Source organism: Mirounga leonina, unplaced genomic scaffold (genome assembly GCF_011800145.1).
Source record: "Mirounga leonina isolate KUSES-001 unplaced genomic scaffold, KU_Mleo_1.0 Mir_173, whole genome shotgun sequence".
NCBI lineage: Eukaryota > Metazoa > Chordata > Mammalia > Carnivora > Phocidae > Mirounga > Mirounga leonina.
Window position 1 is genome coordinate 89770011 of NW_023270447.1, and position 22617 is coordinate 89792627.

The following is a 22617-nucleotide window of genomic DNA, read 5'->3' on the forward strand; positions in this document are numbered from 1 at the left end:
CGCGGGGCGGAGCGAGCGGATCTCGCGAGATTCTCGCGCGGCTGGCGCCGGTGGCCGGCATGGCGGACTCGCCGTGGCCGCTCAAGCGCGGTCCTCTCCGCTCCACGTGGCTGCGTGCCCGCAAAACCCGGACACAGCTCGTTCTTAGCCGCCGGCCCCGCCGCCGGCTCGGGACCCTGCGCTGGTGCGGCCGGAGGCGCCTGCGGCGGCGGCTGCTGCAAGCCCAGGCAGCCGGCGCGGACTGGCGGGAGAGCGGCTGCCCGGTGCCGCGCGCGGCGACCCGGAGGCCCAAGACCGCGGCCCCGAGCGCGGCTCCGGCCGCCGCCCCCGCCCCGAGCGGCCCCGCGAGCCTCCCCATCCCGCCGGTGCGGCCGGCCGGCCCGGGCCGCGCGTGGGTGCTGCTGCCGCTCGAGCAGGTGGGTCCCGCCGGAGGAGCCGCAGCGCCGGGACTTGCGGGCTGGAGAAGGCCTTGCCGCATCTGCAGTTCTCCGGCCGCAGGTCGAGCGCGTTCCTCCTGGCGCCGTGCTGAGCGGGGGTGACTCGGACCCTGTTGCGGGATTCTAGGTCTTCAGAGCCGAGGGGGACTTCAGTAGCAGTAAATAATACTGCAAGGTCACATTTGCTGCGTGCTTAGAAAGGGCCGGGCTCTGTGTTCTGAGTGTTTGAGGTTCACGAACACTTTTAATACTCTTAGCTCTCTATGGAGTCATTACCGTCATTGCCGAAAATTTACGGGCGAGGAAACTGAGCTGTGGCTTAGGTAACTTACTAAAAGGTACACAGTAGAGGCAGAGCTAGTACTCACATCCAGGCAGCCTAACTGCAGGTCCTTCGCTCTTCCCTTGCTTGCACTGGATTTCCTCCGGTGCAAGAGGAAAGTGAAAACCCAGGAATGGGAGACACTTGGCTGGCAGGGGGCCTTGGTAGAGATAGGGATCCGTGAGAACAGCAGAGCCCCGTTCATGGGACCCCCTTGTTCTTCATGTGTCGGGATACGCCAGCCATCTCTGTAGCTGTCCTGGGATATGGAATTGGGTTAGAGGTATTAAGTACCTGATGGTCACCTAGTACAATGTATTGTTGCTTGGAAATCCCCTCCCCTTCGATATGTGAATAGCAATTAAGAGTTTAGAAAACTAAAAAAGAAAAAAAAAAAGGGAGGTGCCTGGCTGGCTCAGTGGGTGGAGCATGCTGCTCTTGATCTCAGTTTGTCACTTCCAGTCCCATCTCTGGCATAGAGTTTAGTTTTAAAAAAAAAAAAGTTTAGAAAATTTCAGTTTCTAGTAACAGAATTTGTAATGTTATGTTTTCCTTTCTTTGTTCTTCCTTGCTAGGGTTTTACTTTTAGTGGGATCTGTCGTGTGACTTGCCTCTATGGCCAAGTGCAGGTGTTTGGTTTTGCCATCCGCCAAGGCCAGCCTCCCCAAGATGTCTTTTCTACCTACACCCACTCTCGATTGACTATCAATGCAGTTCATTATTCCATGCCTGAGAAAAGCAAGAAGGAGATGAAAAGGGAAGCCCGAGCTTTGCTCAGATCTCATCTTAATCGGGGTAAGAAAAGTAACTGGATAACTTTCCTCCAGTGCAAGAGGAAAGTGAAAACCCAGGAATGGGAGACACTTGGCTGGCAGCGGGCCTTGGTAGAGTACTGAGGGTGTGCTATAATAAGGCTGCAATTTCTAGGTCCTTCCTATTGCCTCGACATTACACACTTTTCTGTGTTTATTTAAAGTGAAACTTGAGTGGAACTTGTTTTCACCATTTTACAGATGAGAAAAATGGCCCAAGACCACTCAGCTAGCTCTTGTGTAGCAAAAGCAAACCTGGATTGACTTCTCCAGCCAGGTGTGTTCCTGATATGCAGTATGGTTTCCTAAAGAAGGCTCTCGAAAATAATTCCTACTCTCAAAAAGTTGACAGTTCAGCTGAAAAGAAGGTAGTCCTAAATGGTGTAGAATTTAATGGAGTTACTATTTCTAAGGTAGTTTATTTTTCTTTTTACAGATGACAGATGTTGGTTGATGAAGAATTTTTCTCCTCTATGTTCCATTGTGATGCTAGAACAACTGAAAACCTCCACTGTGAACTTCTTAGTCAGCCATCCAGGTTTATCTTACGTTTTCGTACAAGAGGTAGGACTAGTTTTCATTTGGAGTTGTGCTAATTATTTTCACCAGAACAGTCACACGTCAGCTGGCTGTAGGATGCTCCCTGGGAAAATCAGTCTGTCTGTTGCATTGTAGGTTGTACACGGTGTCATTCGTGTGCACAGCAAAATAGCATAGAAAGGTGTATCATGAAAAATATTGTCTCCCCTTCCTCGTTAGTTTTATTCCCCAGTGAAAGCCATCCTTTCATATTGCAGGTGATTAAATGCCCTTTGGAAGTTTTACTTTATTTATTTACGTTTTTTCCAAAGTGTTTTTTTGTTTTTGTTTTTTTTTAATTTTAAGTACCATCTACCCCTCAGCGCGGGGCTTGAACTCACGACCCGAAGATCAAGAGTTGCATGCTCTACTGACTGAGCCAACCAGGTGCCCCGCCTGTTGGAATTTTTTAAATGGTTATCTTTTTTTTTTTTTTTTTTTTAAGATTTTATTTATTTGACAGAAAGAGACACAGCGAGAGAGGGAACACAAGCAGGGGGAGTGGGAGAGGGAGAAGCAGGCTTCCCGCCGAGCAGGGAGCCCAATGCGGGGCTCGATCCCGGGACTCCAGGATCATGACCTGAGCCGAAGGCAGTCGCTTAACCAACTGAGCCACCCAGGCACCCCAAATGGTTATCTTTTTATCTTGATTTATTAACTTGAGATAGTACAAATTTCCTCTATGAATATACTTCAGTGTACTTATAATTTCTCCCATCTCTCTCTTTCTTGCCTCCAAATTTTTGCTGACTGTGTTATTAATTTCTTAAAGTCAAGTTCTATTGCTATAATTGTCCCCCACGATCCGTAAATTGAGCCTGATCTGCAGGATTATCAGGCTTATGGATGTGAGGTGTGGGGAAGAACCAAGGAATACATGCTTTTGGGTGCAGGGTGTAACTGAGATGGGGGCACTGTGGGAGGAGCAGATTTATTTACTCTTTTTTTTTAAGATTTCATTTATTTGACAGAGACATAGCGTAAGAGGGAACACAAGCAGGGGGAGTGGGAGAGGGAGAAGCGGGCTTCCCGCCGAGAAGGGAGCCCGAAGCGGGGCTCGATCCCAGGACCCTGGGATCATGACGTGAGCCGAAGGCAGACGCTTAACGACTGAGCCACCCAGGCGCCCTGGAGGAGCAGATTTAAATGTTCACCTTGACCTGCCTGTTAGACATTCCCTTGGAATGTTTGAATTCTGTTGGTATTTCAGCAGAATGGCCCAAAGGCTGAGAGGTGGGATAATAACACCAAGGGAGTTGATACAGAAAAACAAGGGGGTTCAAAGTCATGGCCCTTCAGCACTACCAAGAAGAGGTCTGGATGAGGGAGCAGTAGAGACTGAGAAGTAGGGGTCAGTGATGTTGGAGAAAACCAGGCGTGTGTGATCATGAAGTCTTCAGAGGAGCTGGACAAAGAGTACAGGTCTGGTGCAGAGCCAGTAGCTGGGTGAGGGCTGTGGAGAAGGAAATGGGAAAGCTGTGTCACCAAGCCTTTGCCTCCTGCAAGTGAAGGTTCCAAACACGTTAATACTGTTTTCATTCATTTTTAGCTTTATTTTTTTTTCTGGGACTTCACCACCACTCTTTATATTCCTTATGCTCCTTCTTGGGTAACTTCCCTCCCCCACTGTGTTTTTATACGTTCTAGAGTTATTTTTTTCATACAAGACAGATAGTGAACTTTATATAATCTCATTTTATAAGATATTCTTATTTTGGTCTCCATGATTGATAGTTGAGCACAGTATAGAGTTTTTTTCCTCAAAACCTTGAAGGCCTTGCTCCACTGTTTTCTAGAATCTAGAGTTGCTGATAGGAAGTCACACACCAGACTGATTGTTGTTCCTTTTATGATGTTTTTATCCTGGGGTTGATGAATTGAATGAGGAGGTGATCATGGATGGGTCTCTTCATTGGTCTTCTTCACCACGGAAGCCTTGTTCCCTCGAGCCCCACCAGCTGCAGCAAGGGCCTGCTCCTCCATTCCTTGGGTTGGTCGGTGGCTTCCTGGTACTTCTGCAGAGCGCCCGAGGGCTTAGTGGGCCTGACTTCCACGTTCTTTCAGCCCGGTCTGCACGTGTTCATTGTCTTTTTACTTTATGTCTTTGGAGACGGCCTTGATTTTGTTCTGAAGCACCAACCTGTTCAACAGCTGTGGTCTCTTTTGAATTGTTCTTGTGGCAATCGCTTTTTAAACTCGCACACATTTTCCTTTCCTTCGGGGTCTCCTGCAGAGGTGATGGCAGCTTGGAAGTGCATGTGAGCCAGGAGGACAGGTACGGACGACTGAAGGAACAGCTGATGAGACTCACTGAAGGGATGGCTGTGGGGGTGAGAGGGTGGGCTCAGATCTACCTTTCATAGCTCACGACTGTTTGAGGCTTACTGATTTAAAACTGGAGGAAGAAACGTGCACTTGTGTTCATGTTTTCTTAAAACTTAAATTGTTCATTTCAGAGTCCAACCTTCCAGATTAACTCTGAACATATAGCCCTGAGGTCTGTTGGCATTAGAAGAGAGAAGAAGAAAAACGGCCTTCGTTTGACAGAGAGTGCCTTGTCGGCCATGGAGGAGTTGGTCACCGTGTCCTGTGGTGAGTGATACCTGGGGGTAAAGGGAGCATTCATCCCCCAGGGCCTCAGAGGATCACGATTTACAGGTAGAGCCCTAACGAAGGTGGCTAATTTGAGGTTTCAATGTTTGTTTTGCCTCCAGAAGAAGTAGACGGCTGCCCTGTCATTCTTGTTTGTGGCTCTCAGGACGTCGGAAAGTCAACATTTAATAGGTACCTCATTAACCAGTTGTTAAATAGGTAAGAGTGTTTTTGTTTTTGTTTAGATACATTATTAGATTAGGGTCATGAAATAGGATTTTTGATTTAAGAAACTAGATGGGAATGCTTCTTGACTTCTCAGTAGAAATTATCTACAAGTCTATGCAAAGCAGCTCAGCGGAGTGATGGCACTCTCCGTTAGGCTGTGTTTTGGAGTGAGGCACATCGGCCTCTCGGGGTGAACTGACCGTGCTTATCAGTGAGTGTGCAAGAGGAGTCACCTGGTGTCAGAATCTGTGTTTGTCCATACCCAGAGGTTCAGAGTAGGGAGCAATTTTGTTGTTTTAAAGATCAGATTTTAGGAAAGACAAAGTTGGAAAGACAAAGTTCTATGCATATTACAAATGGGTACTATGACCATTCCTGCATCACATTTTCTTTTTACTTTTTTTTTTATGTTGATTGCCATCTTTGGAGCATTCTACCTAAAAGGCTGCATAGGGTGGATTGTGCCTGTGTATTGCATAAAGTCTGTAAGATCTGATTTATTCTTTTGACAGAGTAAAGGTAGTTGAGATTTTCCTTATTCCTTTCAAATTTTCAGTATTTCCTGCGTTGACTATTTGGAATGTGATCTGGGACAGACAGAATTTACGCCTCCAGGTTGCATTTCTTTACTTAATATTACAGAGCCAGTTCTAGGTATGTATTACACATTTCTTTGATGTCTTGGTTTTATAAAACAAATATAATGATCTTACAAAAAACTAAGAAAATGTAAGGGGCGTCTGGCTGGCTCAGTTGGTGGAGCATGCAGCTCTGGGATCAAGTCCTGCATCAGGCTCCCTGCTCAGTGGAGAGCCTGCTTCTCCCTCTCCTTCTCCTGCTCCCCCTGCTTGTACGCTCTCTCTCTCTCACTGTCTCTGTCAAATAAATAAATAAATAGATAGATAGATAGAATCTTAAAAAAAAAGCAACAACATATAATGATGTACACCAAGAAATTGCATTGACATGATACTATTAGCCAAACCATGGATTTTATTCAAAATTCACTGGTTATCCTACTAATGTACTTTTTCTGGTTCAGACTCCAAACCAAAGTCCCATGTTGCCTTTTTTTTTAATGGTAAAATATGCACAACATGATATTTACTGTTTTAACTGTCGATACGTGTACAATTCAGTGACATTAAGTGCATTCACGGTGTGCTATACCCTTCACCACTGCCTATATCTGAAACTTTTTCATCATTCCGAACTGAAACGGTGTTCCCATTAGAGAACACTTGCCCCCTCCTGCTCTCTCTCCTTCCAGCCCCTGCTAACCTCTGTCCTAGTCTCTGTCCCTATGAATTTGCCTACTCCACATACCTCATGTAAGTGGAAACACTATTTGTCCTTCTTGTGTCTGTTTTGGGTTTTTTTTACTAAGCATAATGGTTTTTCTTCTTTTTGCTTATTTTTTTGTTTTTTATTTCAATCCAGTTAACACAGTGTTATATTAGTTTCAGATGTACAGTACTGTGATTCAGCACTTCCATGCATCACCCAGTGCTCATCATGACAATGCCCTCCTTCATCCCCATCACCTAATTTCCTCCATTCCTGGCACCCTCCAGACATGTGTTTTAAGATAGTCCATATTGTAGCAGATAATCAAAATTTATTTCCTTTTTGTGGGTGAGAATCATTCCATTGTATACATGGATCACGTTTTGTTGACACGTTCAGCTGCTGATGGACAGTGGGATTCTTGCCACTTCCTGGCTCCTGGGAATAGTGCCGCTGTGAACATCAGCGTACAAATGCCTGTGCAGGTCTCTGCTTTTAGTTTTTTCAGATGGACACTTGGAGGAGAATTTCCGGGACGTGTGGTAACGCCGTGTTTAGCCTTTTGAGAAACCGCCAGCCTGTTTTTTACAGTGGCTGCATTTTGCATCCCCATCCGCAGGGGCTCTCACTTCTCCACATCTTGTCATCTTGATCACAGCCGTCCTGTCATATGTGCACTGATAACTCACTGTGGCTTTGATTTGCCATTTCCCTGATGGCTGATGATGTTGAGCCTCTGTTCCTGTGCTTGTTGGCCTTTTGTAGATCTTTGGAGAAATGTCTGTGAAGTCCTTCGCCCATTTTTTGAATTGCATTGTTAGTGAGTTTTAGGAGTTCTTTGTATATGTTCTGAGTGTTAATCTCTTATAAGATAAACAATTTGCAAACATTTTTTCCCATCTTTTAAGTTTTCTTTCCATTTTCTTGATGGTATCCTTTGATACACAAAAGTTCTTAATTTTTATGAAATCCAGTTTCCTTTCCTTTTTTTTTTTCCGGTTTATTTTTTCTTTTGTTGACATTCCCTTGATGTCATATCCACAAAGTTGCTAAGTCCAATGTCATAAAGATTTTTTTCTAATGTTCTTGGAGTTTTGTAAGTTTTAGCTCTTACATTTAAGTCTTTGGTCCATTCTGAATTAATTTTTGTATATGATATAGGGAAAGCATCCAACATCATTTTTTTGCATGTGGATGTCTAGTTTTCCAATTATTTGTTGAAGACTGTCCTTTCCCCCGTGGAATGGTCTTGGCACCCTTGTGGAAAAGCATTTGATCATACATATGAGGGCCTGTTTCTGGGCCCTGTCTTTTATTTCATTGGCTTGTATATCTGTTTTTATGCCAGTTCTGTGCTAATGGAGGAATGTGAGTCCTCCCAACTTCATTCTTTTTCAAGATGGTTTTGGCCATTTGGTACCCTTGCAATGCTGTATGAATCTGAGGATCAGCTTTTCCATTCCTACGAAAAGGCTGTTGAATTTTTTTTTTAAAGATTTTATTTATTTATTTGAGAGAGAGAGTGAGAGAGGGAACACAAGCAGAGGGAGTGGGAGAGGGAGAAGCAGGCTCCTGGCCGAGCAGGGAGCCCGATGCGGGGCTCGATCCCAGGACCCTGGGATCATGACCTGAGCCAAAGGCAGACGCTTAACGACTGAGCCACCCAGGCACCCCAAGGCTGTTGAATTTTGGTAGGGATTGCATTGATTGAATGTGTAGCTCACCTTGGGTGACATTGACATCTCGATAATGATAAATCTTCCTATACATGAACACAGGATGTCTTTCCTGTTTCTTAAGTTTTTTTAAATTTCTTTCAGCAACTTTTTAAAAGATTTTATTTATTTATTCATGAGAGACAGAGAGGGAGGCAGAGGCCTCCCTCCATTGAGCAGGGAGCCCCATGCAGGACCCAGTCCAAGGACCCTGGGATCATGACCGAGCTGAAGGCGGACACTTAACCTACTGAGCCACCCAGGCGCCCCTCTTCCAGCAATATTTTGTGGTTTTCAGTGTGTAAGTCTTTCACTTGGTTAGATTAGTTCCTAAGGGTTGGATTCTTTCACTTACTACCATAATGGAATTGCTTTCCTAATTTCTTTTACAAATTGTTCACTGTTAGTGTATAGAAACACATGATTTTTGTGTATTGACTGTGTAACCTGCAACTTTGCTGAATTCCTGTATTAGCTCTAGTAGATTTCTTGTGGATATTTTTGGATTTTCTAGATAGAAGATCATCATCTGTGAATAGAAATAGTTTCACTCTTCCTTTCCAGTCTGGATGCCTTTGATTTCTTGTCTCCTAGCGCTCTCAGGCTGGAACCTTCAGTACAGTGCTCAATAGAAGAAAACATTCCTTTCTTGTTCCTCACCTTAGAGGGAATGTTCTTCACCAGAAGTATGCTGTCATTTGTGGGTTTTTGTCGTTCCCCATCGTCAGGCTAAAGAAGCTGCCTTCTATTTCTAGTGTGTCGAACGTTTGTATCATGAAAGTGTTGGACTTTGTCAGGTGCTTTTTCTGCGTCTGTCGGGATACTTGTGTGATTTTTGTTTAGTTGACTTTTAAGCAGATGATAGATCAGGTTGCTGGATTCGTTGTGGATTTAATAGACTTTTTGACAAAAATAAGTAGGGCATTCATACTGTTTTTACAGTTTTATCAAAACTATTTGTTTAGATTTTGCTTTATAGCTGGTTTCATTGTTCCTTCTTTTCTTTTTTTTTTTTTATTAAAGATTTTTATTTATTTATTTGAGACAGAGAGAATGAGAGACAGAGAGCATGAGAGGGAGGAGGGTCAGAGGGAGAAGCAGACTCCCTGCCGAGCAGGGAGCCCGATGCGGGACTCGATCCCGGGACTCCAGGATCATGACCTGAGCCGAAGGCAGTCGCTTAACCAACTGAGCCACCCAGGCGCCCTGTTCCTTCTTTTCTTTTACATTTTCCCTAGTCCATTTACTTTTCTTTTCTTTTTTCACACCTTAATATTTCAACAGGTGTTTCCCCAGACAAAGACGCATTATGATACGTAGTCATAATGCAGCCACCAAGTCAGGGTAGCAGTTTGGCCCTGGTACTGTTCCCTCTTCTGTCCTCCAGCCACCTGCCCGGGCCCAGTGTGTATTTGCAAATCTTTAGTCTTCTCCAGTCTGGAGCATTCCCTCCAGCTTTTCTTATCTTTTATGACCTTGGCAGTTTGGAAGAGTACATTTATCGGATGTCCCTATGGTTTGATTGAGATGTGGTGCTGTGTTCTCAATGCATCATATCAACAAGCTGTCAGTTTGCCCTGTTACCAGAGAGGTTAACTCTCATCATTTGGTTAAGATAAGTGTTTGCCAGCATTTTCCACTCTGCCTATAATAAAGTGTGTTATTTCTTCTGGGATGTGACTGTAGGCTCCCCTCAGTGGACAGAGCTAGGAAGTATATGCATGCTTAGACCCATACATGCACATACGTGTGTATGTATGGGTATATGCATATGTATGTGTATATACACTGCATGTATATCTCTTTGTATGTATGTTTCCTGTGTATTAAGAGCCACGAGTTTACTGCGATCATTCCGATTCCAGTCTGACAGCCCGGGTTTATTCTAGTTAGCCTTTCCCCTTCCATATTTATAAGTTTCTTTTTTTTTTTTTTTAAGATTTTATTTATTTATTTGACAGAGAGAGAGATTGCACAAATAGGCAGAGTGGCAGGCAGAGGGAGAGGGAGAAGCAGGCTCCCCGCAGGGCAGGGATCCCGATGCAGGGCTCAACCCCAGGACCCTGGGATCATGACCTGAGCCGAGGGCAGACACTTAACCGACTGAGCCACCCAGGTGCCCCCATATTTATAAGTTTCATTTCTGATGATAAGAACTGTGGCTATGATTATTGTCCACGTATTTACATATTTACTCAGAGCCTTTGTATTTGTTCAATCCCTCTGCTGTGCAGGCCACTTCTTCAGCTGTGGGCCGCCCCAAATCCCTGTACCCCACCCTTGAGGGGAGCCTCGCCAGCCCTGTCCCAGTGGCCTTGCACCAACCACATTAACCAAGGCCCTCACCCTGCCGACTGTTGGCATGTGGTCCTGGTCACCAGCCTGCTGAGTGAGTTCCCAGCCCCAACCAGAGAGGGGAGTTGGCTCAGGCTCGACAGACCGGTGCTGCAAGTTAGGAGCATCTGCCCTGGAGTTGGCTCACCTGAGTTCAAGCCCAACTGATACTTACTCGCTGTGTGACCTTGGTCAAGTTAAAAATGCAGATAGTAACACTACCTACCTCATAGGGTTTTTATGAACATCAGAGACTACATGTGAAGTAGATGGGACATAGTAAGTGCTAGATTCCAGCAAGTGATTATTGTTCTTATTTGTCCTTTCATTAGAACATCAGCCCTATAAGGATGGGTGTTGCTTTGTTCACAGGTGTATCCTAAGTATCTAGAACAATGCTCAGAGTGTTACATGTGCTCAGTAAATGTTTGTTGAGTGAATGGTCATATTAGGACAGAATTGGAATTAACTATATGTAAAAATGAGCATGTCTTTGTATGAAGTTGAAAGCTTAGATTTTTTTTTTTAAGATTTTATTTATTTAAGAGAGAGCGAGCATGAGCAGGGAAGCGAGGCAGAGGGAGAAGCAGACTCCCCACTGAGCAGGGAAGCCCAGTGGGGGGCTCGATCCCAGGACGCTGGGATCATGACCTGAGCTGAAGGCAGACACTCAACCGACTGAGCCACCCAGATGCCCGGAAAGCTTAGATTTCTGAAAATGGGATACAACTATTCCTAGTGGTAGAATGGTCTGGTAGGATGGTCTTTGATTTCCTAAGGATCTTTGTCACTGGTGATGGCTGGAGAAAAACCCTCACCTCCTTTTAAATAGTCACAGATTCAAACTCTTACTTTTATCTTCCTAGGACCACCTTTCACCCACCAGAGGACACCACAGAAAATGGTATATTATGGGAAACCTTCTTGTAAAAACAACTATGAAAATTATATTGAGATAATAAAGTATGTGTTCAGCTCCTACAAGAAAGAGTCCCCTCTCATCGTCAACACAATGGGCTGGGTGTCAGGTAAGCCTGGGAAGGCACATCTGGCCGGAAAGGTGGGGCCGTGTGAATAAGCTTTTGGCTTCAGGCAGTAAAGCTGGAGCCCAGTTTTTAGGAGATTTCTTCTTCGGGATCCTTTCTTTGTCTCAGAACAGCTGTGCCATGTTCTTATAGGAGTGTGTCACTATTTTAGTAGCGTACCAACTGCCCGTGTCCTCCTCCTCACAGACAAAGGGCTTTTGCTTCTCATCGATCTCATCCGGTTGCTGTCTCCCAGCCACGTCGTGCAGTTCAGTTCTGGCCGGAGTAAATACATGCCGAACCTGACCCCTGACTATGTGGACGATATGGACGGCCTGTACACCAAGAGCAAGTCCAGAGTCAGAGACAGAGGTTTCCAACTGGCAGAGTTTACAGAGAGTTTGGAATTTGCTGACGAAGAAAAGGAGAGTCCAGTTGTGTTCACTGGACATAAGCTGATATGCGTCCAGTCGGACTTTGCGTTTAGGAAAACTCCGAGAAACAGGTAATTAAACTGTCATGGCTGGAGAATGAAGTTCTGTTCAGTTCAACAAGGCCTTCTGCCCTCAATTCCTTAAGAGGAATAAGTCTTCCACAAGTTTTTGAATCTGTCTCACAGCCCTATGTTCATGAAGGAGAATCTGTTCTTTTCTTTTTTTTTTTTTTTAAAGATTTTATTTATTTATTTGAGAGAGAGAGAATGAGAGACAGAGAGCATGAGAGGGAGGAGGGTCAGAGGGAGAAGCAGACTCCCCGCCGAGCAGGGAGCCCGACGCGGGACTCGATCCTGGGACTCCAGGATCATGACCTGAGCCGAAGGCAGTCGCTTAACCAACTGAGCCACCCAGGCGCCCGAATCTGTTCTTTTCTGAGCTGTTATTGTCCCAATGGAAACACAGACAACCTCTGACTTAAGATGGTGTGACTTTCAATTTTCCCACTTTACGTTGGTATTAAAGCAATACACGTTCGGTAGAAACTACTTTGAATTTTGGTCTTTTCCTGGGCACGCACGATGCGGTATGACCCTCTGTCCTAGTGCTGGGCTTCGGGTCAGCCCGGAGGGTGAGCCATGGGTACAGACGCCATTCTGCGCCCATACAACGTAGGCTCTGTGTTAGGTGATTCTGCCAGGCTGGAGGCTAATGTGAGTGTCCTGAGCACGTTTAAAGTAGGCGAGGCTAAGCAGTGACGTCCCGTAGGCAAGGTGTCTTTTTTCTTTCTTTTTTTTTAGTTTTAGTTTTTTTTAGTTTTTTTTTAGGCTTCCTGCTGAGGAGGGATCCCAGGACTCTGGGATCATGACCTGAGCTGAAGGCAGACACTCAACGACTGAGCCATCCAGGCACCCCTGGTAGGCGAGGTGTCTTAAAGGCATTTTCGACATCTGATATTTTCCCCTTTTTGTGGATGAATGAAGATGGAACTCCACTGTAAATTGAGGAAGACCTGTATCCAGAGGTGGCCTTCAGCTCTGGTTGCCAAGAGCTTTTATTGAAGGAGAGTCTTTACATGTCATGTTTCTCCAGTGGGTTTATAGAAAGGGTCTGCAGGGGCGCCTGGGTGGCTCAGTTGGTTAAGCGACTGCCTTAGGCTCAGGTCATGATCCTGGAGTCCCGGGATCGAGTCCCGCATCGGGCTGCCTGCTCGGCAGGGAGTCTGCTTCTCCCTCTCCCACTCCCCCTGCTTGTGTTCCCTCTCTCGCTGTGTCTTTCTCTGTCAAATAAATAAATAAAATCTTTAAAAAAATAAAAAAAGAAAGGGTCTGCAGATGTTAAGGTGGGAATGTGTGATCTCTCTACACGTAACCTGTGTAATGACCAAGGGACTCTGTTTCTGAGGTTAAATCTCTGTTTACTTCATTCTGATTTACTTTGCAGAGAGTCGCATAACAAAGTGCTTCGAGATTTGGCGGTACTAGGTTACCTCGGCCAGCTGCAGCCTCCAGTGCCAAAACCGCTTTGTCCTTTACACGGTCTCACACCCTATCAGGTAACCTCACCTTGGATGAGGGATTCTCAGTGGATGTAACGAGCCCTCGTGGGCCTTCCTGTGCGTGTTCTCCAGCCACTTTATGCTGCTTCGCTCGTCTTATCCTTAGAACGGCCCTGGGGCGTAGGTTCTGTAGCTGCCTCAGTTTACAGACGGGAGGTCGAGTAATCTAGCTCGAGAGTCCATGCTCCTAGCTGCTGTCCTGCGTTGGGCACGACTGTGCTCCGTGCTGGTTATTAAGAATGTTCTGCCTGACCCCAGAGGTGGCACCGGGCAGTCCAGCTCCAGCGCTCCCACTGTTTAGCTGTGTGTGAGTCCATGTCTTACCTGGAGAAAGGAGGCTGTGCCAGACCTCAGAGGATGGTTGTATGGGCTCAGTGAGTGTTCGCAGTGGCTCCTGGCATCTGGGGACCACTCTTTTGTTGTTGTTGTTGTTATTTTTTTAAAATGTAGTCTCCATGACCAGCGTGGAAACCCAATGCCGGGCTTGAATTCACGACCCTGAGATCATGACCTGAGTTGAGATCAAGAGTCAGACACTTAACCGATTGCGCCCCCCGGAAACCACTCTTGAAAGCATTTCATACTATTGTCAAAAGTGGATTCTAGGGGCCCCTGGGTGGCTCAGTTGGTTAAGCGTCTGCCTTCGGCTCAAGTCATGGTCCCACGGTCCTGGGACTGCACCCCGCATCAGGCTCCCTGCTCAGCAGGGAACCTGCTTCTTCCGCTCCCCTTGCTTGTGCTCTCTCACTCTTTCTCTCTCAAATAAATAAAATCTTTTTTTTTTTTTTTAAGATTTTACTTATTTATTTGACAGAGATAGACACAGAGGGAACACAAGCAGGGGGAGCGGGAGAGGGAGAAGCAGGCTCCCCGCTGAGCAGAGAGCCCGATGTGGGGCTCGATCCCAGGACCCCGGGATCATGACCCGAACCGAAGGCAGATGCTTAACGACTGAGCCACCTAGGTGCCCCTAAATAAAATCTTTAAAAAAAAAAAAGATGGATTCTAGCACCAGAGTATTTGCATTTTGGAATCCTAGCTCCTTAGAATTATTTTGGGAAGAAACCACCATGATATTAGAATTCCAGATGACTAAAGATTAAAATAGCAATAGGTGGCATTTCCTAAATGCTTACCCTCTGCTGTGCTCAGTTCTAAGCCTCTTAACTTCTTTACTCACAATGGCTTTGTTATTACCCCATTTTACAGATGCTAGAACTGAGGTCAGGGACACTGAGTCAGCTTGCCCGAGGTGGCTAGTAAAAGGTTGGGCTGGGACTGGAGCCCAGAGTATTCACCCTCTGCTGTCCATACTAAGCACTCCCTGTGTGCTGGGTGTTCTGCTAAGCACTTGAGATGGAACAGCTCGATGGATTCGTGGCCTCCCAGTGAGAGAGAGGCTCTTTCATTCCCTGTTTACAGCTTTGGCGACGGGCACAGGCAGGTGGAGACCCTGGCCTGCGGTCACACTCCAGAGGCACTCCTGAGGCAGGAGCAGTGGGGCTGGCCAACGAGGACGTGTCTCCCAGGCCTGATGGTGAGATATCTCCTGGAGAATCTCAGGCAGTTAGTTGAATGAACTTTTGGTCAATGGGGTCATTTACTCAGAGATGCTCTACAATGGAACTTGAAGCTTATCTACCAGTAATTGCATCTGCCTTTTGCTATTTCAAATTTGGTTTTGGAATCTAAACAGTATAACAAAATACTTTTGTACTTTACAAATCGGGAATTACCCAGAGAGTTACACGTTAAAGGTAGTTACAATTGACCTTTAAACAACACCGGTTTCAATTGCACGGGTCCACTTACATGCAGGGTTTTTCTTGATAAATACAGTCAGTCCAGTGTTGTAAATGTATTCTTCCCTGTAATTTTTTAAATAACATTTTTTTCTCCAGCCCACTTTATCGTGAGAATATACTATATAATACATTCAACACACAAAGTATGTGTTAATCGACTGTTATGTTATTGGGAAGGCTTCTGATCAACAGGAGGCTCTTAGCAGTTAAGTTTTTTTGGGGGGGTGTGGCCAGAAGTTATTTGTTGATCTTTGACTGCATGGGGTGGGGCGTCAGTGCCTCTAGCCCCTGTGTTGTTCAAGGCTCCACTGTATTTATCTTGTGCTCCTGGAGTTCAATCCATTTTTCTTAATTCAGTATGTTACATAGAGAATAGATGGAGGCTTTTTTCCACTGAATGGAGGTTTGCTTTCTGACATTGGGAGACCTCTCAGCGAGTGGGGTTTTCTCAGTGCCCCCTGACTTTAACGCATTTAGGATATCTTCAGATTTGTGTCTTAATGTGTCTCTTTAGATAAGAAAGTTCCAGGCATCAGTTTGGATTTCTAGCAAGTGTTGGCTGGCGAAGAACTTTGTATGAATTTCTTAGGTACTCTGTATTAAAGTAGTGAAACACTGACCAGTGTTTGTTAGCATTTCTGTTTAGATACTTTTTGGTGGGCAGTTTGGCCAATATAACTTCAGATACCTGCCTAGTCAACTTATAAAAATTAAAAGTAGCCTTTCCGGTAGAATTAATAGAGGGAGGTGCACATTTATTTTCCAGGTCCCTTTCAATGCGGTTGCACTCCGGATTATTCATGCTGATGTCGCTCCTACCCATATATTATACGCTGTGAATGCCAGCTGGGTTGGTCTTTGCAAGATCCTGGATGATGTCAGAGGATACGCAAATGGTCCCATCCTACTCGCCCAGACTCCAATCTGTGATTGTTTGGGGTTTGGTGAGTGAAAGTAAAACATGTCTATATACTTACTGAAATCAATCCCCTTCTCCAACTGTATGTGATTGGTCTTGACCTTGGATCTATCTCTCGGCTGGAGTGGTCAGAGTGTCTCTGGCTTCTAGACAGTATGCCTGGGGGCTGGTGGGCAGGAAAGAAGCAGCATTTTCTCTGCTTCTCCTGCCAAGATTCCTAAGGGCCTGGTCATGGCCTTCTTGTCACTTGACATGTTTTCCCTAGGCCATCTGTCCATGTGCTAGGGCCCTCCATCCATCTTTAGGCTGACTTCCCACAGGATCTCTATAGCATGACTGTGTGTCTGAACTCCAAGCCCAGCTCGCTTCTCCACTTGGGTATCTCACCGGCATCTGAGACTTAGGTCCAAGACTGAGGTCCTAATTTTCTCCCCAAATCCCCTCCACCCTGCACCATCTCCTGTTCCCAGGCCTGTGAGGAGTCCTTGGAAGATTCACTCTGGTGTTCACGCCAGACCTTTGGGTCTACCTTGGCACCCCCTTGCCTTCATTCGATACATCCAACCCCCTAGCAGGGGTGGTAGCTTGTTTCTGAAACCCCTCTGATTTCTCTGTCTCATCTCTTCTTACTCTGCCAGTCAGAGCCACCGTTTCTGTGCTGGGCTTGGCACCTTTGGGTGATCTGAGGACAGATGTATGTCACGTTCTGGTGCCCCCATCACTCAGGCCCAGGACCATTGGCCTGGCCGTGTTTAGGCCCTTCCTCCTTCGCCAAGCCTACCTCACGTGATTGTCCCCCTGGCTCACTGAGGTCAATAAATGTCAGGGTATATTTCTGGAAGGGTGCTGGACCTATGTAACCGAAAATTAGCAAAACTCTTAGGTAATCAAATACACGTTTCTGAGTTAGACAATACTACTTCAGAAACTGTGTCACCTGGTACAGACCGTGAAGAAGGAGTTGAGGATGGGGAAGGATTGAGTCGTTCACGTGTTCTGCACGGTGGCTTTTCTTCCTGGCCTGGGTGTGCCTTACTTGAGACAGTCTAGGACTTTGGCCACTTTGGTTGCTCATGGCTGAACAAGGGGAAGGGTTCCAAGAGATGGGAGATTTGACGAGTCTTGACCAAGAGTAGTCAAATTCTCCCATCTCTTGAAACTTTATATTTTCAAAGCAAAACACAGTTGAAATTGAAATTCTTATTTTAAAAGCCATTCTACAATTCTCAGTGGTAGGGAGGTATATCTTCCAGAAAGGATTATTTGTGTGTGTTTTGTGTCTTCAAGGAATTTGTAGAGGGATCGACATGGAGAAGAGGCTTTACCACATCCTCACTCCTGTGCCCCCGGAGGAGCTAAGAAATGTGAATTGTCTGCTGGTCGGAGCCATTTCCATTCCACAGTGTGTCTTCAAGAGCCAAGTGAGTGCCACTTCCAGGGGCAGCCCTGGGGGTAGCCAGAGAGCGTCATGGGGACAGGTTATTGTGCGGGAATTCCACACTTTGTTGGAGAGGCTGAACGTGGCAAATGGAGTGTCTGGGTGGCCTCAGAGGCCCATGGCCATGAATTGCCATCATTAGTGGCCAGGAGCCCCGTGGTAGAGCCATTATCCCAGAAGTAGGTTATGGGAGGGGAGAACAGAGGTGGTCTCCCCAGGATGACTCCTTCCTGATGCCAGTCTGTGGGTGCACCTGTGAGAAGGTCACGGGAAGGTCATGTTGGCTGAGGACATCTGTGTGGTGGCGTGGGGAGGCAGTGGATGTTCTCCCCTCTTAGCTGCTTAACTTGTTCGAGAGAGAGGCGCAGCCACGCCTCCCCCTCACACTCTTGTGCTGGTCGATGTGTTTGTGCAGTTGAATTGGACAGAAAGGCGGCAGTCACCTTTGTACCTGGGCCGTTGGGTCAAGTGGACCCTCTGCAGGAAGAGGGACCAGAGGTCTTAGGAGTGCAAGGACCTCACTCAGACTCTCCCTTTTCACAGTATTTTCTGGGGAAGAAATGAAATGCTGCAAACTCTAATTGGCAGGATTTGGGGTGTTTCCATACGTTCTCTTCATGTTTCTGTTTCAGCATGGGCTCGAAGGGACAATACCTTACATCACCACAGATTATAACTTTAAACTTCCTGGAGCATCAGAGAAAATTGGAGCAAGAGAAACCGAGGAGACACGTGAAGAGAAAGTACACCCCAAACCCAAACTCTATCGAAAGATAAACTGATGCTGACGTCATAGTAAGGGAAGGAGCTTTTACCGGAAAACTGGACTCCGTCTCCAGCCTGAAGTCAGACTGATGGCGATGGCAGGGAATGGTGCACTTACGTTGCAAACAGTGTTTCTTGTGTAACTCGTGGATCTAGAGTCAGTTTAACTCTTTTGAAAGCTCCATGACATAGAGTTTTGCCCTAGTGTTCTGTATGCTTCTTCATACTTACTGTTTTATTTTCTAAAGGGTTAAAGCTTCAGGGAGAAGTTTGTACACCATTAAAACAGAGAGAACACTGTTGATTCCTCACCAAGCTCTTCAAAGACCTGGTTGTTGGAATCTGAATAAAAATAGGGAAACTGGGGCCACAAAAATCTACCAAAGAGGAAGGAGGGCTGGCCAGCGGGCTCGCAAGCATAACAGGATATGGGGGCTCCCCTGGTCCTCGCCCATCGATGACAGACAGGCAGGAGGTCCCAGCAGCAGGGTCTGCCTGTGGTCGGTCACTGCCGGGGGTCATGCTCATCCCTTGCTTATCTGATGCCGTCCACACACACTTTCATTCCCATGGTCCAGTGTTCAAAGATCACGTTCGGTCTATTCAGTGTAATCAAGGTTTCATAGATAAAACGTTTGGATTCAAGAGCCATTCGTTTTTTGGGTTTTTTTTCATCTGATGACTTTATGCTGAAAGAATTGCTCTCAAATCCAGGAAACCTTTCCTGTGGTCTCTTTAGAATGAGCTCTGTCCTAATTGACTTCTCACCTGAGACCAAGGACACGCTGTGGGCAGCACTGGACACCAGGCTGTTTGGAAGAAGGACCAGCAGAGCAACGCCTGGAAAGCCCCATCTTGCCTTTTGTGGCTGGACCAGAACTTGTACCTGCAGATGAGTCTGCCATTTAGCGCTTTCTCCAAGGGGGGACAGGAGGCCAGTGATGATGCTGTTCTTCCGGATGGCTTTGGGGGAAATGATGGAAACCCATTGTTTGTCTTCTTCCTGGTTGTCACAATTCTTGATCCTCCAGGGTCAGAAGTGATTTTGGTAACCAAGGATATCAGGTGGGGTCACGTCATTTGTGCGTTTAAATCTGTGAGAGTCTTACTGAGGTAGCATTTCAAACTCGTGGATTCAGCTTCCTACAGATTATGTGGAAGGCTGGTTATTCGGATGTGGGTTTTAACGTCTCTGTTCATTTAAACTGTCGGTTTTTGTCCTGATTCTTCTGGTGGCCCCTTGGCATCTCAGACCCACGCTTACACGTCCTCCCTGGAACTCTGCCACCCCCCAGGGTTGGTTTTGATTCCCTAGAGACTGTTCAAGGTCTAACTTCGTTGTGTCTTATTTATATCTAAATTTACCTTGTGCATGTTTTCTGTCTTGGTCTTGCCAAGAATTTTGACAATCTGCCGTCATCAGCGATACTCAGTCTAGGTCCCGGGCGGCAGGTCTCAGGAGGAATGAAAGCAGTGCCCCAGCATTCCGTTCCATGCAGGCTTGCCTTGGGCCTGCTGTCCTGCTCTCTTGAGGGCCATGCATGTGGAGGAGGCAGGCATTGCCACTAGAGGGAGCTGCCAGCTGCTGGTCTGGAGGGCGGGGGGCAGGCGCGCCTGGGAGCCTGCCTGGGAGCCTGCCTGGGATTTCCTGAGGGCTCAGGCATCCTGGAGACTTGGCTCTGTGGCCGGCTCAGGGGCCCTGGTCAGACTCGCAGCCATGCCATCCACCCTGGATGTCTGTCCCTGTGATTGTCGACATCAGCAGCTGGGGCTTTTTGTCATTCCTATCATCCTTTGGTTCAGAATATGGTGGTAAGTTCTACACTTGAGTTATTCTTAACAAAAACTCAATCTCATGTGTGTGTGTGTGTGTGGTGTGTGTGTGTGGTGTGTGTGTGTGATTTCCAAAGTAGCCCATGCTTATTTTAAGAAAAAGAAATAACATGACTTAGAACTTGAAAGCCTAGTTGCTGATTTTGTGGTTCTTTAAAGCCAGTTCTTTAGAAGAGATTCCTTTATAGGAAAGATAGATGTGAAAATAAATGACAAGATTCTTGGATTCTGGGGTTTTAGTTTGTAAACAGAGGTCAGTTCCCAGCTGTCCTCTGTTGGGCCTGGGGGCAGGAAGTGGCAGACCCTCGAAAGCATGGCCTGGAAACGAGAAAGGGGAGAAGGATGGTTGAGCGGGCCCTTCAGGTGCCGTCACTGTCTGAGAAGTCGGTCTGGGAGAGGCCTGGGCCGGGACCCCTGGGACGGGTGGCTGCCTCCATGCCACACCTGGGATTTCTGCCCCGTGGGGGTTGAGTGCCTTGAGATGCAGGCCCAGGTTCCTTTCCTTGTGCCAGAGAGTGGTGTTTTTTTGTTTTAATTGTCTAATTGGTAGTTTATCCCTCAGGTTTGGATGTGGCAATAATAGTGATTAAGGCAGCAGGCTTTGATATTAGAGCTCTGAGTTGGAATCCTGAGGGGCCCTGGCCAGCCATGTGACTTTGCGGGAGACATTCAACCTCAGCCTGTTGGCGTCTTCAAGATGGGCTGGTGGCTGTTCCTCGGGGTGCCTGGTGGGGGGTACACGAGGCTTGTCTGTACGTGGCGGGCAGTACCCTGAGAAGGCAGGGACCAAGATTGTATTCCTCACAGTCACATTGGGGTGAAGAAGAAGCTAAACGTTTAAATCCACAGCCGTCTTTCCCATCCTGTCTCTGGGCACGGTTCCCTTCAGGCATTTTCCCATTGGTTGTCAGAGCTCTGGGGGGTTGGTTCCGGGTCTGCCGTTAGTCCCCGTTCCTGGCCGTTCTTCAGAAACCCCCGTGTAACTGCTTTTAAAGTTGTACGAACAGTTCGCACGTGTAGAAAGTGACTTTCAGTCGCCACCACGTAGGTAATCACTGTTCTTGACGTGACACGGTTTTGTCTGGTGTTGCTGAGTGGTGTGTGTGTGTGTGCGCGCTATAAAATCGGTGTCCTGTCGCACGTGTGGTTTTTTAATCCTGCTCTTTTCACTTAACTCGTGAACTTCTATATCATTAAATATTTTTGAGAACATGAATTTAATTGTGTGATTTTTTTTTTTAAGATTTTATTTATTTGAGAGAGAGAGAATGAGAGAGAGCACACGAGAGGGGGGAGGGTCAGAGGGAGAAGCAGACCCCCCGCTGAGCAGGGAGCCCGATGCGGGGCTCGATCCCAGGACCCCGGGATCATGACCTGAGCCGAAGGCAGTCGCTTAACCAACTGAGCCACCCAGGCGCCCTAATTGTGTAATTTTGTTACATATATAGATAGACCATTTTATTCCAGGAAGTTATTTAAACACTTAGGAGAAATTATGGCAAAAACTTTGGGGAAAATAAAGCATTGGAAGGTGGAATCTGTGTGCCAGAGCGGGGAAGACAGGAAACCTCAGCAAATGCCTGTGTGCTCTTTTCCATTTCAGTACTTTTTTTTTAAAGATTTATTTATTACTTTGGAGTGGGGGAGACTGTGAGCGTGAATGGGGGGAGAGGCAGATGGGGAGAGAGAGAATCCTCAAGCAGGCTCCCCGCTGAGCATGGAGCCTGACACAGGACTCATCCCACAACTCCAAGATCATGACCTGAGCCAAAACCAAATGTCGGACGCTCAACTGACTGAGCCACCCAGGCGCCCCTCCATTTCAGTGCTGAGTGCACTGGTGGGAGTTTAATTTTGGGTCCAAGGATGTAAGTTAAGAGAAAATGTGTTGTCTTTTCTGTACCATCTTTGAGGGTGTGTTAGAAAGAAGAGTTTTGCTGTCGGAGAAGTTCGAATTAAAGAGGAGAACCAACCTGGGGCCTGTGCCTGTCGCTGCCTCAGCAAGTGCGTGCTCAGCAGCCCCGTTCTCACTCTCCCCGCGCTGGCCCGGTGGAGGGAGCGAGCCTTGGCCGACCAGCCGAGCCTGAGCGGCAGCTAAAATAAATAGAGGGGCCGCCTGTCCTGTAAGGGGCCTCTTCAGAAACGCTTTGCTAAGTGGAAAGATTTCCAAGGCTTGGCGAGGGGAAGAGTGGGGCAGAGGGTGGCTGGAGGGCAGTCTGAAAAACCCACTTGGAGGCGAGGGGCAGCAGGTCCATCTGGGAATGCTGGGAGCTGAGTAAGCAAAGTCTTGGGAGTCAGCAAACAACTGAGCCCAGCTGCCAGGCAGACAATGGGTTGGGCCGGCCTGGGAAGCCAAGGGTTGCCATGGCGACGGGCCCTGATGCCTCCGCCCTGGTGCTCAGCGGACTGTGGCTTCGAAGGTCTCTGGGCTGTGAATGTCTTTCGGGCAGGGAGAAGCCCCCACCAAACTGGCAAGGAGGCCAGCCTCGGGGAGCTGCTGCTGGCCATTGGGATTGCAGAGACAAGGGTCTTCG

The 22617-nt window shown here is 46.9% G+C and overlaps 1 protein-coding gene across 3 annotated transcripts; it reads left to right on the plus strand.

Annotated features, from left to right (window-relative positions):
• Positions 1 to 42: 42 nt before the first annotated feature.
• On the plus strand, positions 43 to 21299 carry NOL9 (nucleolar protein 9). Of its 3 annotated transcripts, none has more exons than XM_035019905.1 (12): positions 43 to 416; positions 1335 to 1554; positions 2008 to 2135; positions 4607 to 4742; positions 4865 to 4961; positions 5527 to 5624; positions 11173 to 11334; positions 11539 to 11836; positions 13209 to 13320; positions 15895 to 16072; positions 17335 to 17468; positions 18118 to 21299. In XM_035019905.1, the coding sequence occupies exons 1-12, from the start codon at positions 60 to 62 to the stop codon at positions 18265 to 18267; spliced, it is 2070 nt and encodes a 689-aa protein (XP_034875796.1). In that variant the 5' UTR covers positions 43 to 59; the 3' UTR covers positions 18268 to 21299. The 3 variants fall into 3 exon arrangements, 2 of the variants coding, with proteins under 2 accessions (XP_034875796.1, XP_034875797.1); XM_035019906.1 differs by having other exon boundaries at positions 4868 to 4961; XR_004681804.1 differs by lacking the exon at positions 15895 to 16072 and having other exon boundaries at positions 18118 to 18228.
• The last annotated feature ends 1318 nt before the right edge of the window (positions 21300 to 22617 follow it).

Bases quoted from the DNA above. Each gene is read 5' to 3' on its own strand.
- NOL9 (XM_035019905.1), top strand. From the start codon at position 60: ATGGCGGACTCGCCGTGGCCGCTCAAGCGCGGTCCTCTCCGCTCCACG. The intron at 4,962-5,526 runs GTAAGAGTGTTT...TCAAATTTTCAG, and splicing joins ATTAACCAGTTGTTAAATAG to TATTTCCTGCGTTGACTATT. The intron at 13,321-15,894 runs GTAACCTCACCT...TTTATTTTCCAG, and splicing joins ACGGTCTCACACCCTATCAG to GTCCCTTTCAATGCGGTTGC.